Source organism: Orcinus orca, chromosome 10, assembly GCF_937001465.1.
Source record: "Orcinus orca chromosome 10, mOrcOrc1.1, whole genome shotgun sequence".
Lineage (NCBI taxonomy): Eukaryota > Metazoa > Chordata > Mammalia > Artiodactyla > Delphinidae > Orcinus > Orcinus orca.
The window spans coordinates 73243573-73262446 of record NC_064568.1 but is presented as its reverse complement, the minus strand read 5'-3'; the positions used below and the strand labels follow the sequence as shown (position 1 = coordinate 73262446).

The 18874-nt window shown below is 48.7% G+C and overlaps 1 protein-coding gene across 1 annotated transcript; it reads left to right on the top strand.

The window, feature by feature from the left end:
- The first annotated feature begins 22 nt into the window (after nt 1-22).
- Nucleotides 23-18874, top strand: GUCA1B (guanylate cyclase activator 1B). Its single transcript, XM_004267603.3, has 5 exons — nt 23-127; nt 6724-7054; nt 13649-13798; nt 15192-15312; nt 16018-18874. The coding sequence occupies exons 2-5, from the start codon at nt 6848-6850 to the stop codon at nt 16143-16145; spliced, it is 606 nt and encodes a 201-aa protein (XP_004267651.1). The 5' UTR covers nt 23-127; nt 6724-6847; the 3' UTR covers nt 16146-18874.

The window sequence follows — 18874 nt, the reverse complement described above, 5'->3', positions numbered from 1 at the left end:
ATTGTGCTTTTTTTTTTTTCAGTTGACAGCTATTACCAGATGGCAGAACAAATTTGATGATACAGCAGATGCTTGTGTGCTGTACTGTTTAAAAACCAGCTGGAAAGGACTTCAGAGTATCTCTAAGGTGAGGATAACACCTTACAGTGTTGCAAAATTTAATTTAGATGAGAAAACATGTAGCATGCTTATTATGATAACCACCATACATTATGCCAAGCATTTACAGATATTATTTTATTTAATCTTTATAACAACCCAATAAAGTAGTTACTATTATCCCCATTTTATAGGAGAGAAAACTAAGTTTGACTTGCCCACTTAATTGCACTTTCAGTTGACAGATGAAACTGAGACGAAAAGGTGAAACTGATTTGTCTGAGTTCAGGTTAGTGAAGACAGAGCCTCAGAACCTAATTTGTAAAGGCTAGGATGTACTCAAATGCCCACACATTAAATGCAGACTATTCAAACCTAAAATCCAGATTTATTTCCCCTTGCACATTAGCAAAGTGTGCTACTCATTTCCCCTAAGGCTTAGAAGTAAAGAGATTGGGGGAAAATAAAGAAGAAAAAATGTAAATGTGTATGAATAAAGGCAAGAAGCATAACCCACAGCGCGATCCCTGTGGTCTCAAGGCTGACATTGGTCCTGACTGTCTGAGGCAGCAACAGGAGAGTTTAAGCTCCAGCAAGGAGGGGCCTACTGGGTTGTAGGAACCCTGGCATGGAGACAGTTAACCCTGGGGCTTTGCGCCAGGCCCATCTGAGGCTCTGCAGACACTGGTTTGCTCACATGCATTTCGTTACCCCTGGAGCCAGGCTTATGGCTGAATGCCTGCGATTCCCAGGGTCCTCTTTGCAAATCCCTGCTCAATTCCTAACCCTGTCCTCCTTAAAGCCTTACTATTGTTACTCACTTCACGCTACCGTTCTCTGTGGGGTCCTAATCCTCTTTAAAACTGATATATTTATACCTCAACAGCTCAGCGGTATTTAAGGGCAGGTCATGGGCAACTGACCCACATGAAAAGCCAATTGAATTTTCGATTCCTCTGCCAGAGGCTAAATCAAGTTCTGTTTCATTCATACGGTCTCTTGAGCACAGGTGCCCACAGCAGTGGATTGCATATGCTGTCTTCAGGTGTGAGGAGATGGGGACAAGTTCGAAAAATCACTGGAGACCTCTTCCGGTGCTAAAATCCCATTATCTTTTCCCATTGACAAATATCTGCTAGGGAATTCCCTGGTGGTCCAGTGGTTAGGACTCCGTGCTTCCACTGCAGGGGGCACAGGTTCCATCCCTGGTCGGGGAACTAAGATCCCGCATGCCGCATAGCGTCGCCAAGGAACAAAAAAAAAACAGGAAAAAAAAAATCTGCTAACCCAGGCATTCTCAAAGGAATCAAGAGCTGTTGTCTTTTAAAATTAAGAGTAGCACACATCAATTCAGCTCTGACCGTGTGTCAAGCACTTTGCTCAGTTACTCAACAAGTCTTGTTTCTGCCAAGAATTCCTTGTTTGTGCCAAGCACTGTTCTAGGTTTTGGAAATTCTGCAGTGTGTATATTGAAGTCCCTCTCCTCAAGGACCTTAGATTCTAGTGAGGAAGACATGCTAGGGGAAAAAAATAATAGTAAGATCATTTCATAAGCAGTTAAGCACTATGAAGCAAATAAAGTAGGATAATGTCAGAATTACTTCAGTAGCTATTTGAGGTGAGGTTGGGAAAGTTCTCTCTGAGGAGGGGAGAATGTCAAGAAGGAGGCAGCCATGTGAGGGTCTGGGGAAGAGCATTCCAAGCAGCAGGACCCATCAGTGCTAAGGCCCAGTGAGTGTGGTGTGTCTGTGGATAGGGCAGAGCAACATGAAGATGAAGTAGGAGGATCCTATAGTGCATCACGGCCATGGGAAGGAGTGTGGATTTTATCCTGAGTTTCATTGGGAAGCCATGGGAGGATTTGGAGCAGGACAGTGATAGGATCTGATTTACGCTTTAGAACACACTCCTCTGGCTGCTTGGTGTGGACTGGAAGGAGGGAGGTGATGGGAAGGTGGGGGCAGGAAGGCCAGTTAGGACTGCTGCAGTGGACCAGTGAGAGGACGTGGCCTGGACCAGAGCTGCAGAAATGGAGGGGATGGGAAGTGTCTGGATTCAGAATAAGTTTGGAGGTGGAGCTGATGGAATGACCTACTAATAGATTGAAATGAGATCTAAGAGAAAGAAAGGACTCAGGAATGACTCCTCATTTTTGGCCTAGGCAGCTAGATAAAATGGTGATGCCGTGACTGAGGTTGAGAAGGGTTGAGGAGGGATTTGGGAAGGAAATCAGTACTTTGGCTTTGGCCTTGCTAAGTTTGTGATCTGAGTTGAGCTGTCCAGTAGACAGCTGGGCTCATGAATCTGGAATCTACAAATGGTATGTAATGTTGAGGGTGAATGAGCTCTCTCGGGAGAGCATGTGAGTAGATGGGAGAATGGTACTGAGGACAAGCCTGGGAAGCCCAAGCATGAAGAGATTTGTTTAAAAGGAGGAGGTGCTGGCAAAGGAGATGTGCAGTCAGTGAGATTGGAGTGAAATCAGACACATGTGGGTCCTTGAAACCTAAGGTGTTTGAAGGAAGAACTCACTTGGTGAGCTGTGCTGAATCTGCTGGCAGGTTAAGTAAGAAAAGTAGGTCATTGGTGACCACTGTAAAGCCTTCTCCATGGAGTGATGGGGATGAGTATCCAATTGGAGTAAGTTGAGGAGAGAATAAGAAATGGAGAGGATGCAAAACAGGTTCAGTTGTCTACTGCTACCTTAAAAAATGCCCGGCACTTCATGGCTTCATGACAACATCTACTTTGCATGCAGATCTGCAGTCTGGGAACACTGTCTGCTCCATTTGGTATCAGCTGGGGTGCTGGAAGGCCAGGCCTGGAGGCATCTACAGGTTCACTGACTCCCTCAGCCTGGTGGTTGAGACTGACTGTCAGCTGGAAGCCCTGCGTGTGCTCTGGGCTTCCCCACAATATGGTGGCTGCAGTCCCCGGGCAAGTCCCGAGGGAGAGCCAGCCACAAACCCTGTCGCCTTTGATGACCTAGTCTCGGAAGTCACATAGTGTCGCTTCTGCCCATTCTCTTCGTTGAGTACCATAAAGTCCCATCCAGCTTGAAGAGAGGGAGAAATAGACTCTTCCCCTTGATGGAAGGAACATGGGAGACCAGACCTACTGCTGTGCCAGTTTCGGAAAATAACATCTTCCACAAGGGGTTTTGTTGTCACAGGAGCCAAAGTTAGGACAGTGGCTGGAGGGGAGTAGGAGTCGGCAGGGCCAGTGGATCCAGTAGGCACAGTACCTAGGGCCCACAATATTTATTTTTCTTTATTTTCTTTTTGGCTGCGTTGGGTCTTCATTGCTGCACGCAGGCTTTATCTAGTTGCAGTGAGTGGGGGCTACTCTTCGTTGCGGTGCGTGGGCTTCTCATTGCAGTGGCTTCTCTTGTTGTGGAGCACAGGCTCTAGGTGCGTGGGCTTCAGTAGTTGTGGCACTGGGCTCAGTAGTTGTGGCTCGCAGGCTCTACGGCGCAGGCTCAGTAGTTGTGGCGCATGGGCTTAGTTGCTCCGTGGCATGTGGGATCCTCCCGGACCAGGGCTTGAACCCATGTCCCCTGCATCGGCAGGCGGATTCTTAACCACTGCGCCACCAGGGAAGTCCCTGGACCCACAATATTTTTAATTTCTTTCAAGTGTTTTAATTTTCAAAACCAGAAGAAAGAATTAATATAATGCAACCTAGACTGGACTGGATTATATTCATCTTTTTACAAATGAATAAAATAGCACTTGTAATATTTTCTTATTTAATATTTAATTATCAATATTAATCTTGTGACCCATGAAGGCAAACGTGGGTAGGCCCAAAAAAGTCACAGTGGGATCCTGAATGTGGGATCAAGGAAGAATTTTTGTTTTGTTTAATCTTGTTTTCATAAAGGTGATATTAAAGCACATCTGCAAACGGGAATGATCCATTAGAGAAGGATAAATGGAGGGTGCAGAAGAGAAAGGGATTACTGTGGACATGAAGTGCTTGAGTAGGCAAAGGGAGGTGACATCTAGAAACCAAGTGGAGGAGCTGACAGGGGGAGAAGTGGAAAGGGACGCTGCATCCATCGAACCGGGAAGAGAGGCCGGGTATGTGAGCACAGGTGCAGAGAGGTGTGTCTGCTATGGGAGGATGAGGTGGTTGTCAGATGCATCTGCTTCTCTGTGAAGTGAAGGATGTGACAAGGTCATCAGTTGAACGTGGGAGCAAGGGGAAGTTTTGAGGGCAGGAAGCGTGGTGGAAGAATCATCTCGGGGAGAAGGGACTCAAGTCAGCAGAGGAGAACGTGCAGTACAGCTGTCCGGCATTATTTGAAGTGTGTGCGGCCAGTGTGATTTTCTGACTTTTTCCAGCTGTGTTCAGCCTCGGGTGCAGATGAGGTGTTAGTGCCTAATTAAGGGGATAGCTGTAGCCAGGGTCAGGTTTTGCCAAGCAAGTAGTTAGAGGGAGAGAGGGGCGCAAAGGTCAAGGTCATGGCAAGGAAATGACAAGAGTTCTGGGCCGTGCGTCAGGATAAGGAAGAAAGTAAGAATGTGACAGATGTTAAAAAGCATAGTGATAGACGGGTTGGAAGTCTCAACAGGGCTGGTGAGTTGCTGGAGTGAAGCTGTTAGTGAGTGGAAGGAGAGGCGATGACGGTGTTGGAATGTTTCAGACCATCGGTAGAGAAATTCATGGTAACAAGGCCTCCGGTAGACATTCTCAGACTTCACGTGCCGTGGAAGCACCTGGAGAGCTTTTTAAAACACAGACTGTGGCCCCGCAACCCCAAGTTCCAGATTCACTAGGGGAGGAGGGCCTGAGAATCTGCATTTCTAACAGACTCCCAGATGTTGCAGCTGCTGGCCCAGGGACCACAGTGAATGGGGGCCAAGGTGGGGTGGAAGAAAAGCTCTTGGGAACTGGGGAGATAAGAACCTTTGAGGCCAGAGTGGGAGGGACCAGCTGTCCACCTGATGCTTTGGGACGAATGGTGACGTCACCAGTGAATGATGACAATATGGACAAGTATGGAAAAGGTGGGAGGGTCAGACGTGGCATCGAAGGCGCTGGCATTTCTGAGGGAGGAAAGAGGAAAGGTAGAGGCAACTGCTGAACAAGGAGGAGACCAGCCTTAACCTCCAGACCCAGAGGCACGTGGGATTTGGGAGAAAAACCCATCGGCACTTGAAGGGATGACAGAGGAAGCGGGGTTCCACCTTCAGGGATGGCAAGGAAATTAGAAGAACTTTGAGAGATTAGGGACGTCTGGAGGCAGGGAGCTGAGAGTGAGAGCGAGCGAGAACGAGCAAGAGAGAGAGAGAGAGAGAGAGACTGGAATGTACAAAGCAATTCATGAATGAACATCCAGTGGGAGGCAGGCGGTGCTGCGCCTGAGATTATGAGACACACTGGAAGGACTGCCCCTAAAATCTCAAAAAAATTAGTGCTCCAGGTTTTCTGATTTCTTGGAGGTGTCATTTTTATATTCCATTAACATAATAAGCATGAGTATATAACTGATTCAAAAATAAATTCGCAGGACTTTCCTGGTGGTCCAGTGGTTAAGACTCCACACTTCTAACGCAGGGGATGCAGGTTCAATCCGTGGTTGGGGAGCTAGGATCCTGCATGCCTAGCGGCGCGGCCAAAATAAATAAATAAAAATAATTTTCAAAACCAAATTCGCATGAACCTTTAATATAAAAGTAAGAGCCGGGGCTTCCCTGGTGGCGCAGTGGTTGAGAGTCCGCCTGCCGATGCAGGGGACACGGGTTCGTGCCCCGGTCCGGGAGGATCCCACATGTGGAGCGGCTGGGCCGCTGAGCCTGCACGTCCAGAGCCTGCGCGTCCGGAGCCTGCGCGTCCGGAGCCTGTGCTCCGCAATGGGAGAGGCCACAACAGTGAGAGGCCCGCATAACGCGCAAAAAAAAAAAAAAAAAAAAAAAAAAGTAAGAGCCTTCAGAGATAAGTTAAGCCACGCTCCCAGATCCTTCTCATGTGTTTATACTTTGGAGAAAAAGTGGGAAGAGCCCTGCTGATAGGTCTTAGATGAAGGGTGTAGGAGGGAAGTATTTGTACTTTAAACTGGGAGATGGAGAACTTCCAAGACTCAAGGGTGTGATCTGTAAAGGAGCTTCAGATATCGTGCTGGGCACTGAGTTAGCCTGGAGACAGAGGTGCTCACCCAGAGCCCTTCGCATCATATATCCTGCTGCTTCTCATTAGGCCAAGTGAAGGGCAAGCCCCAGCTCACCAGTAATTGTTTTATGGGCTAGGAGTTGGCCTTGCTTCCTTTCTGGACTTCAGAGTCTCCTGTATCTCCACGATGGGCCTCCCTGGAGCAGCACGGTGCCCAACGGAAAGGGACAGGGAGCACGTGTGAGATGGGAGGGTCTCAGCCTGTCTTCCCAACTCCCACTCCATCTGCCTACCTCTCAGTGTCCTCCCCTTCTCCCTCTTCAGAATCTGCCCGGCAGCTTAGTTGAGTGGTTGATGAGACTAAAGGGAGGGGTGAGGCTGGGGGAGCTTAGCTGACTGGAGGTCAGACCTTCCAGGGGAATCTTCTAATGATCTTAGGGCGCTTAGCTGGCCTGGTCCCGCCCCCTCGCTGCCAGCCCCCTGCACTGCCCATCCTGTTCTGTTGGCTAGGAGATGATGAAGAGCCTGGCTAAGAGGAGGAAAGGGAGGAAGAGGGCCCTCGCCTAAGGAATCCATTGGCAGAAGCCCGGGAGGAAGCATAGACCCTTGCTCCCTGACGTCCCCGGGAGCCAGGATGGGGCAGCAGTTCAGCGGGGAGGAGGCAGAGGAGAACGGCGTGCTGGACGTGGCGGAGCTGCAGGAGTGGTACAGGAAGTTCCTGGAGGAGTGCCCCAGCGGCACGCTCTTCCTGCACGAGTTTAAGCGCTTCTTCAAGGTCGCGGGCAACGAGGAGGCCTCCCAGTATGTAGAGGGCATGTTCCGAGCTTTCGACAAGAACGGGGTAAGGCGCCCTGAGGGGGAGGACCGATGGCTCAGGTCTCATCCCGGTGCTAAAGGAGCATCCTCAGTGGGAGCTCAGTTCCCCAGTCCTCCTGCTTTTCCTCTGCTCTTCGTTTCTCTCCATCCCCTCTCGCCTTTTCTGTCTCACTGTTCCCCCAAACTCTTCTCCCCATCATTCCTCTTTCCGTCTTCTCTTCCTCCCCTCCACCTCTCCGCTCTCATGTGACTGGCCTTCCTGAGAGCTGAGGGGAGACTCTGCAGAAAGGCGCACGGCCCAGCCCTCTCTGCGTGTATTTATGGACGGGGCTCCGTAGCCGGAGGACCTGGTTTTTCGCACCCACCAGAGCACCCCTCGCTGTAAAGATAAGGGGCTCCAGAGCTGCCCTAAATGGGCGGAGCTATCTTGGAACAGGTCGTGAGCACCCCCTTGTTGGGGTCCTTCGAATTGAGACCGGTCAGCTCTTCCCACCCAGAAAGCCGGAGGAGGCTCCTTCCTGGACTTGGAAGTTGGACGGATTATTGCAAAAGCCCCTTTCTACTCTTCAAGCCATAAAAGATGTCATGAAATCATCCATCCACAGGGTTTCTTCCAGCCCTTGGATGGCACCAGGAGCTAAGAAGATAATATATTTTGTAAATGCGCACCTGGGAATTGAATTCAAACATTGAAATCCCTTCATTACTTAAGGCCATCCAGTCCAGCGCCTCCGCAGTACTTTAAACCATTAGGTTTGCCTCAGATACCTATTTCAGTCCCCCAAATTGAGGGGGAGGTGGGTTGGACCTAGATAATTAATCTAGAGAAAGCGGTGGGTATCCCACTTCTTTGTAGGGGTTAGCTTCACTTTCTAGAGAGAGTCACTGGGAACGCTTCTTCGGGTCCCAAACTGACCCTGGTACCGGGCAGTGCACATCTCCTCATCGCCTGTAGGAGGCGGGAGGGCGGGGTCAGCGTCATTCCCTGCAACAGAAACCTCCTTGGAGATGAACCCTATCTCGGGGCCCAGAGTGAGCTTCAGGCTTCTCAAAGCTCCTCTCCACAGGCGCCTCTGAGGCAGCAGCAGCCCTGGGAGGGAACAGGCAGAGGTTGTTATTCCAAATTCAGTGAATTGATTGACCAAGATCATATACTCAGGGGTCCTGAGTTCCAGGCAAGTGCTCCTGCCCAGAAGGCAGTTTGTTGGGTTTTTTTCAGAGAGAAAATGATTTTTCTAAGTGTTGAATGTCACAAGAAAAGTAAATAAATAGATTATATATAGCAAGAGTCACTATCATAGATTTATCCATCTTCCTCAAATTCATTTAAAATTCAGTATAATAACAATTCAAGATCTCAAAGGGATTATGAAGCCCCTGGGAATAATATGGCTGACCTCTTATACCTAATCTCCTCCTATAAATCAGCATATAATATTCATCAATTGTTTTTAAAACAACCTTTTAATTTTGGTATGATTTTAAATTTACAGAAAAATTATAATAGTGCAATTAATTCCCATGTACAATTTATCCAAATTCTCCAACTGTTTACATTTTGCCTCATTTGCTTTACCATCCTCTCCGTGTAATGTATTATGTATTTATGTATATATACATACACATAATATATACATATATGTGTATATTGTGCATATACATACATATTTTTTAGAGAAAATTATAGGCATCACAACCTTTTACCCAAGTATTCTAGTGTGTATTTTCTAAGACCAAGGGCATTCTCTTAACCTAATAAGTGATCAAATCAGGAAATTCAACAGTAATAAATTCTGTTATCTAATCGACAATCCATATTCAAGTTTGGTCAATTGTCCTGGTGACATCCATTATAACCTTTTTTTTTTTTTTTCCGTTTGATCACACATTGCATTTACTTGTCCTGTCTCTTTCTTAGCCTTTAATTTGGAAACTTTAATCTCAGCTTTTCTTTATCTTATTTGACTCTGACATTTTCAAAGACTGCAGACCAGTGATTTGGGTTTGTCCCATATTGCCTCGTGATGAGATTCAGGTTACACTTCTGGCAGAAATGCCCCAGAAGAGATGCTGTGTCCTCCTGAGTGCATCATGTCAGGGGGCACATGATGTTGGTTTGTCCCATTAGTGGAGTGGTTCACTTCGATCACTTGGATACATGGTGTTCTGCCAGGTTCCACCACTGTAAAGTGACTCTTTTTCCTTTGTAATTTATAAGCATCTTATAGGGAGATACTTTGAGACTAAGTAAATTTCCTGTTGCTCATCAAGTGCTTATCCCCTGGGTTTGGCCTCAGCTGATAATTTTGTAACTCCACCGTCCCTTCTCTATTTATTACTTGGCCTCCTGCTGTAAGGAAGAGCATTCCAGGCAGGTGTTTTCAGCTCCTCTGTCAGGGACTGAGCCTTCTTTCTTTTCTTTTCCCACTTTGTGTCTCCAAACCTCCACCCGACTCCACTTTCCACCTTGGCACAGTCTTTGTATCAGCAAGTCTTGTTTCTAGGCAGTTGGTCTGAGATTTCTGGGGCAAATAAAATCAAAAGAGCTCATAGATCTTGCTCACACGTCAAAATCTGAGGTGGTGGAAACAGGGTTTTGGTGGAGGCAAGGAGGTAGGAGTACCTGGTCTCTGCTGCTGCTACGCCCCCTCCTGGTGGTGGTAGTAACACTCGTCTCTGGTGCTTGCCTGTGATGCACTGGATGGAAGAAAAGGGAGGATGAAGCTCAAATGTCCTTCGGGATCCTTATGTAAGGAGTGTTGGGGGTCACGGTTGGTTCACCAGTGCAGCCCGTTCAGGGAGAAACGACGCAGGTAATCCCACAGAGCAGATCACGTTCCTGTCACTTCTGCTCCAGCTCTTGAGTAGACAGGCATTTCCATCATCTTGGGCCCCTGTGAGTAATTGAAGCTGATGAGAGCTCGTGTGCAATTCATGAGATTAGCCCCAGCTGGAAGCTTTCCAGAGCTGGTCCGGGGGGGGTAGGTGTTTTTTTTTAAATTTTTTTCTATTTCTTTTTTTTAATTTTTATTTTTATTTATTTATTTTTGGCTGTGATGGGTCTTCATTGTTGCGTGCGGGCTTTCTCTAGTTGCGGCGAGCAGGGGCTACTCTTTGTTGCGGTGTGCAGGCTTCTCATTGCGGCAGCTTCTCTTGTTGCGGAGCACAGGCTTTAGGCGCGTGGGCTTCAGTAGTTGTGGCACATGGGCTCAGTAGTTGTGGCTCGTGGGCTCTAGAGCACAGGCTCAGTAGTTTGGCGCACGGGATTGGTTGCTCCGTGGCATGTGGGATCTTCCCTGACCAGGGCTCGAACCCGTGCCCCTTGCCTTGGCAGGCGGATTCTAAACCACTGTGCCACCAGGGAAGTCCCTAGGGTTGGGGGGTTTGAAGTAAACTCGCAGGGGAGATCACTTGTCAGGAAGGGGCTGCTCTACAGTGGGCCTCAGGTAAGGCGAGGGGTCTTTGTGGAAACCGTATCATGGTCAGACAGGATGTTACGAGAACAGAAGGTTCTAGACAAAGAATGTGGGGGAATCTAGAGATCTGGAGAGTAGGGATTTGTCCGTGGTTTTTTATTTGTTGTTCTCCCCTTGGTACTAGACACCAGGTTCATTTTGTAGACAGTAATAGACCTTGCATGGAGTAAGACATTTCTCCCAACCTGATGAACTGGAGAAGGCATGTAGCTTGAAAGGCTCTGCCACTTGCTGGGTTGGAATTTCTTGGGCAACTTATTCAACCTCTGAGTCTCTGTTTCCTCATTCATAACATGGGGATGACAGACCTGAGGGAGATGATGTATGTAAAACAGATGATCCCTACCAGCCTTTTTTTTTTTTTTTTTTTTTTTTGCGGTACGCGGGCCTCTCACTATGGTGGCCTCTCCCGTTGCAGAGCACAGGCCCCGGACACGCAGGCTCAGCAGCCATGGCTTACGGGCCCTGCCGCTCCGCGGCATGTGGGATCCTCCCGGACCAGGGCACGAACCCGCGTCCCCTGCATCGGCAGGCGGACTCTCAACCACTGCGCCACCAGGGAAGCCCCCTACCAGCCATTTTGCACACATTTTCCTACCCAATTCTTATTTTAAAAGAAACCTAACCTCTATTTTTAGTAAGCTTAATAAATAGTAATTACTAATGAAAATAGCCTTTTAAAGAACAACCAATTTTCACATTGTACACCTTAATCTTACACAGAGTTCCTTAAAAGGCTATTTTGCAATTATTACCTCAGTAGAGCTGGGGAAGAAAAACTGGACACAAGCCAAATAACCTTCAGTGAGCAAACAGAAAGCAAACTAGGGACCATTCATACAATGGTGCACCATGCAGTAATAAAAAGGAAGGAACTGTTGATGCATGCAGTGACTGAGATGAATCTCCAGGGCATTGTGCTGAGTGAAAAAAAGAGTTACACATTATATGATTCTATTTATATACCATTCTCAAAGTGAAAATATTATCGTGATGGAGAACAGATCAGTGGTTGTCAAGTGTTACGGTTGGGGGAAAGATGTGACCCTTAAGAGGTAACACAAGAGAGTTTCTTTGTGTTGAGAGTTATTTGTATCTACACGTGATAAAATTTTGTAGAACAAGTGGGGAGGGGCAATTCAGGGGTAGGGGATTAAGCGGAACAAACTATTACATATGAAATAAGCTACAAGGATATACTGTACAACACAGGGAATATAGCCAATACTGTATGCTCCAATAAGTGGAGCATAATCTTTAAAAATTATGAATCACTGTATTGCACACCTGGAATTTATATAATATTGTACATCAACTATATTTCAATTAAAAAATTCATAGAGGGGCTTCCCTGGTGGTGCAGTGGTTAAGAATTCGCCTGCCAATGCAGGGGACACAGGTTCGAGCCCTGGTCCGGGAAGATCCTACATACCATGGAGCAACGAAGCCTGTGCGCCACAACTACTGAGCCCGCGTGCTGCAACTATTGCAGCCGCACGCTTATAGCCCGTGCTCTGCAACAAGAGAAGCCACCGCAGTAGCCCCTGCTCACCACAACTAGAGAAAGCCCACGCGCAGCAACGAAGACCCAACGCAGCCAAAAAAAAAAAAAAGACTACTGGTGTGGGGCGAGGAACACCCAGCAACTGCTAAGAATCTACCCTACAGAAATTACCAGAGACATAAGAAAAAATACATATGCACAAAGATGTTCATTGTGTCACACAAAATATCAAAACCATGTTCAGCAAGAGGGACTTCCCAGTATTCCTCTGAAAAAGAAGAAGAAAAGGTATGATTTTAAATAATTTTGAAGGCATGGGAAATTTTTAAATAAAAATCCAGGAACTAAAATTATAGCTACAGTCTAACCTCAATTAGGTAAATACATTGTGAGGAATGTGGAGGACCGGAAGGAATTATAAAGGGTGTTGAATAAAACTCGTCAGGCAGGCTCATCTTGTTTTCTTGGTTTTTCATTAGGCTTTTTCTGTTTCCCTCATTCGGGGCCTTGTTCTTCTGTTGCTCAAACCTTGCCCACCCAGGCACCCCTTGAACCGGGGCTGAGTGACCTGACCCAGTGGGACAGTGGGGCTCTGGGCCAGCAATGCCATTTCTGATTACAAAGTCATGGGAATGGGCTTCCCTGGTGGCGCAGTGGTTAAGAATCCGCCTGCCAATGCAGGGAACACAGGTTTGAGCCCTGGTGCGGGAAGATCCCATGTGCCATGGAGCAACTAAGCCTGTGCACCACAACTACTGACCCTGTGCTCTAGAGCTCACAAGCCACAACTACTGAATCCACGTGCCACAATTACTGAAGCCCGCATGCCTAAAGCCCATGCTCCGCAACAAGAGAAGCCACCACAATGAGAAGCCTGCGCACCTCAACGAAGAGCAGCCCCTGCTCGTCACAACGAGAGAAAGCCCGCGCGCAGCAATGAAGACCCAACACAGCCAAAAATAAATAAATAAAATAAATAAAAATTTTAAAAAATTTATATTAAAAAAAAAACAAAGTCATGGGAATGACAGACACTCCTGGGAGAGATGACAATTCCAACTTTTGATTTGGAGGGCTGAGATCCTGACCCTGAAATACGTGAGGTCCTGCCTTCTAATTTCCTGTCAAAACTATGTTAGTCTGAAATTCAGACTTAATCATTTCTTCATTGATTCATAAATATTTATGAGACTCTGGGTGGAAGTGGCATTGTGCTAAGCATGGAGAAGGGATAAAAGCAATGTAAACCCCTCTCCTTTCTCCCGGAGCATAGACTGTAGCTAGAGAATGAGACACACGAAACACTTAAGGGTAGAATAGATGGTGGGTGGTGGGAGTGTCGGAAGAGGGAGAGGGAGATCATTGTGGCTGAAGTGGTGTGAGAAGGAAGGCTTCCTGGAGGAGGGGACCCTTGAGTTGAGCCTTGAAGGACAGATAGGAGTGGGTGAGCATGGAGACTGGGAGTAGATCCCAGGGCAGAGAATAGCACAAGCACAGATGCAGAGGCACACGGAATGCAAGGAGGAGGCAAAGCCCTGAGTTTACAGGGATGGTGGCCTAGATTAGGGCTCACACCTGCGCTCCAGGGAGATAGGGCAGCGGGCGGGAGGGAGCCTCACAGCTCCCACTCCCAATGCAGGACGACACCATCGACTTCCTGGAGTATGTGGCAGCCCTGAACCTTGTGCTGAGGGGCACCCTGGAGCACAAGCTGAAGTGGACCTTCAAGATCTATGACAAGGACCGCAATGGCTTCCTTGACCGCCTGGAGCTGCTGGACATCGTGGAGGTCAGTGTCTACTCAGGGCGGGGGTGCAGGGCAGGCACCTGGGCATGTGGCCCTGCTGGGCTGTGAGTGCTGGCTGCTGAAGTGGGGGCCCCTGGGGCTGGGGGTGGGAAGGGGCATTGGAATCCTTCAGAGTGTGCTTTCCGACCACAGTGAAATTAAGCTAGAAATCAATTACAAAAAGAGAATGAGAAAATCCCCATGTGTTTGGAAATTAGGCAATCCACTTCCTAGTGGATTCACTTCCGTGAATCAAAACAATAATATCACACATACACACAAAGTATTGTGAACTGAATAATAATGCAAACATAACAAAACTTGTGGAATGCAGCTAAAGCTGGACTTGCAGAAACATCGGTGGCCTTAAAATGTATATACTAGAAAATAAGAGAGGTTGAAAATTCAATGATCCAAGAAGTCATCTCAAGAAATTAGAAAAAAGAGTAAATTAAGGCCAAGGAAAGCAGAAGGAAAGAACTAATAAAAAGCAGAAATTAATGAAACGGAACACAAATGCCTAAGGAAAGTCAACAAAAGCAAAAGTTGGTTCTTTGAAAAGACTAACAAAGCTGATTGACTACTAGCAAGAACAAGCAAGGGGTAAAAAAAAGTACTACAGCTCAGACTCTGCACGAAACCTGCATTAGCCTATTACTCCCCAGAACTGCACTCCGAGGGGGGATTGTTGGTCCATTTTACAGATAAGGAAATCGGCCCGTGGAGGTTGTGTGGTTTGCCCAAGTTCATCCACCAGGAGGTGCTGGGCTGCCTGTAACCCCTGAGCCTCCCAGCACCGTTAGTGGGGCGTGCTTTGTGCCAGGCGCTGCACTGGGCAGGGGGGACCCAGAAGGCACACCTCTGTCCTCAGAGCCCTAACCAAGGACTAAGGATAACCCTCACATTTGTCTGTCTCTTCCCCGTTTCACTTCCAAACGTTGCCTCATTGCCAGAAACAGGGCAAGGGAGACACCTGTGCTTTTCCCTCTCCCGTCATCCTATTTCACACACATACACACACATCTATAAATATACTAAAATCTCTTTTCCTCTCTGAATCTCCATTTCTTCCTCTGTAGTGTGGAGTTTAGACCATCACTGTGCCGTCCACATCCCTCCTTAAAGGTTTTGGGTGTCAGCTCTGACACTCACAGTGGAAATGCCAAAGGCGTGGGGCAGAGGCGGTGTGTGAAGCCGGGAACTCCTCGGTTGGAATTAGGCCAATGGGACCCTGAGGGAACAATGGGACCCACGGGTCACTTTTAATTTGGTCCCGTGGTCCTCAGATGCACAGACTGGGGGGCAGCGCTGGGGACAAGCTGCAAAGGGATGTGGGTCCTGGGGAGAGGTCAGGGTGTGCAGGGTCTTGTGGATACCGCCGGGTTCTCTTCCACAGTCCATCTACAAGCTGAAGAAAGCCTGCAGGGTGGAGATGGAGGCTGAGTGGCAAGGCAAGCTGCTCACACCTGAGGAGGTTGTGGACAGGATCTTCCTTCTGGTGGATGAGAACGGAGATGGTAATGGGCAGAGGATGGTGGGGCGGGTGGCGGGCACGGCACCCATCCTGGATCACCCCACTTTCTATCCATGTGACCTTAGGCGAGGCCCTTCACCTCCTGACAGTGAGATGGGTGTAGAGGGGAATACCTAAACTAACAAGGGTGTCACTAGCATGTGAGGTTTGTAAGAGTGATTAAAACTCCTGTGGAGTTGCTGATGGAGGCCAGGCAAGCGCAGTGGAAGAAGAGAAGCTTTGGAGTCGGGCGGACCAGGGAGCTACATTTACCCTCTCAGCCTGGTCTCAGTTTCCTCACCTGGAAAATGGGGCTAAGAACGGTTGAAAGGAAAAAATGGGGTCATGTACTTAAGAGCCAGCTACTTGGGCTCTCCTCGCCGTAGCTCAGAGCCCCAGCCCCAGGCTGCACAGGGAGGCAGCTGGCTGGGAACACACCCAGAAGAGCCCTCGAGAGCATTCTGAGGGTACCGCGGGCAGAAGTAAAACTTAAACTCACTTGCAAATAAAGTCCCTTAAAGAAACCCTTGAAGGTTCCAGGTGACTCCTGGAGAATCAGGGAATCGACAAGGCCCAAGCTTAGGCCCTGAGGCCGCAGGCTCATCTGTGGACAAGGTGTAGGTGCACCCAAGGAGAGAAGGCCTCACCTCTCACCCCCACCCCACTTCTTCCATTCCCCCTGTGACCGTCTCTCCTACCCCTTGTGCAGGCCAACTGTCCCTGAATGAGTTCATTGAAGGTGCCCGTCGTGACAAGTGGGTGATGAAGATGCTGCAGATGGACGTGAATCCCGGTAGCTGGATCTCTCAGCAGAGGCGGAAAAGTGCCGTGTTCTGAGGGCTCCGGCGTCCTGGGAGCCCCTCCAAGACTCCAGGCTCACCAGGTTTCCAGAGCAGTGGGAGGGTCCCTGGCTCAGCCTGCTTATGCCCACTCTCATCCTGGCTTGGACTGCCCGGCATCCCCTGTGCAGGGGGTGGGGCGGAGTGGGGAGGGGAGGGGCCTTTGGTCTCAAGTGGCCAACAGGACCCGGTCCATTGGGAGGATTCACAGGGTGGTGAAGGGAACAGGCTTCCTCTCCCCCTTCAGCTGCTCCTGGGAAAGCTAGGCCTTGGCTAGGTGGTTGTGGGGTTTCCACAAACTCCTACGTGGTTCATAGCTGGAAGCAGGGAAAACTGAGGGGTAGGGGTTCCATAGATGAAATTAGCAATGAGAATGCCCACAGTGTGAAACTGACTAGTAGAAGGCTGGGGCTGGCAAGTGTTGTTGACTCTGAAGAAAAGGTAGGAATCGGGGAGAAGGGATGGATAATAATTACATCACCCCAGGATCCTGAGGAATGTTCATGGGAGGACTCTTGCCTCTTCCTCTCCAAGTTGTCCTTGCCAAGGGTGTCAGGAGGGAAACTTGCAACAAGTAAGGCCGTGGTCTTCCTGCCCTTGGAGGGGGTCAGCTGTGCTTAAAGGGGCTGTTTCAGCACTGCCCTGGTGCTGCTCCCCCAGCCCCTGCTGCCAACCCCTCCCAACCCTCCTCTCCCCCTCCCTACCCCTCATCCCTCACACTCACCTCTCCAACCCCTGCTCCCAGAATGGACCCTCCACAATTCCCCATCACAGGCCCACAAGCCAAATGTGTCTCCTTAAAAGATGGAGAAAACTTTACTCTGTCTCTGGAGAGAACTGGGGCCTGCCAACCTGGGTTCTAGGCCAGGCTTTGCCTCCAACTGCTGTGTGACCCAAGACGGCCATTTCTTTTCCCTAACCTTGGTGTCTCATCTGCACGGTGAGCAGGTTGGGCTAGACAAGCAGTTTTCAGATTATTATTTTTTTAGATGTGGAATTCTTTTGGCCGCACTGTACAGCTTGTAGGATCTTAGTTCCCCGACCGGGGATTGAACCCAGGCCCTCGGCACTGAGAGCGTGGAGTCCTAACAACTGGACCGTGAGGGAATTCTCTAGACGTGGAATTACTTTTGTTTTACAAACTCTATGTGCAACCCCAGTACATAAACTAGATTAAAAGGCAGTCACTCTGGGGCTTCCCTGATGGCGCAGTGGTTAAGAATCCGCCTGCCAATGAGGGGGACACGGGTTCAAGCCCTGGTCCGGGAAGATCCCACATGCCGTGGAGCAACTAAACCCGTGCACCACAACTACTGAGCCTGCACTCTAGAGCTCACGAGCCACAACTACTGAGCCCACACGCCACAACTACTGAAGCCCACACGCCTAGAGCCTGTGCTCTGCAACAAGAGAAGCCACCGCAATGAGAAGCCAGCACACCGCAACGAAGAGTAGTCCCCGCTTGCCGTAACGAGAGAAAGCCTGCGCGCAGCAACGAGAGAAAACCCGCACGCAGCAACAAAGATCCAACGCAGCCGTAAATAAATAAATAGATCTATTTATTTATTTATTTAAAAAAGAATCCGCCTGCCAATGCAGGGGACATGGGTTCAAGCCTTGGTCCGGCAAGATCCCACATGCCACGGGGCAACTAAGCCCGTGCGCCACAACTACTGAGCAGCGAAGAGTAGCCTCCTCTCGCTACAACTAGAGAAAGCCCGCACGCAGCAACAAAGACCCAACGCAGCCAAAAATAAATAAATAAAAGGCAGTCACTCTGGTTGCATGGGGTGCCGAGGAACTCAGAAAAGGAACTCATGTGACTAGATATGTTTCTGTGTTGTATGAAGAATAAAACTAACTTGTAGAGCCTGTGATTTCATGGGCATTATATTCACATAAAGTTTCCTTTAGAAACAAATGTAAGGTAAAAAAAACAGTTGATTAAAAAATAATAGTAATCCAGCTGGGACACAGATATGCCCCAAATCATGAAGATGTTATGTGAATGAGGTTGGGGATATGTCCCAGTTCTATCCAAATACCCTCCCAGCTTTGACCTCCAGGATTTCCCAAGAGGCAGCCACCAAGAGAAGCAGCAGAAATGTCAACTCCCTTTTTTTCCAGGTTGCCCCAGGCATTGAGCTCCACCTTCCCTCCATGTCTGTGCTCAGGCTGGCGGCCCCCGGCTGACTTCCCAGTCTGAAGTGGTTCACGTGATGGACAGGACGGTGTGAGCGAAACACATCCTCTCCTCCCCGCCCAGGGGGCTCTCTGCAAGCTGGGGATTTACCCCCCTTTCCGCTTGTTTGCTCCTTCCCACCCCTGGATTTTTTTTTACTCCCTGAACTTCCCCCACACCCCACTGAAGCGAAGACTCAAAGTTCAGAAGGAAAGAGCATCTTTGAAAAAATGGTCATAACTGATCCAGCCTATGTCTCTCCCCAGGTTCTTGGACAGGTGTTCCTAAAGTTGGGGTGTGCAAAGAATGGGGATAGAGCCCACCTATAACAGACTGTTCCACTTCCCAACTGGCTGTCAGGTGTCACTGCAGCAAGAGGGATTTAGGCTAGATCAGGGATGGTCAGGACACTTGCCATAAACAATTGAGTCATAATCCTGTGGGGAACCATGTGGCCCCATGTGCCACCGAGGGGCCAGCAGGGGAAGAACGAGGGTGTTGTGCAGTCACTTCTGAATAAATATGGATTTCCTCTGGATAAAGGA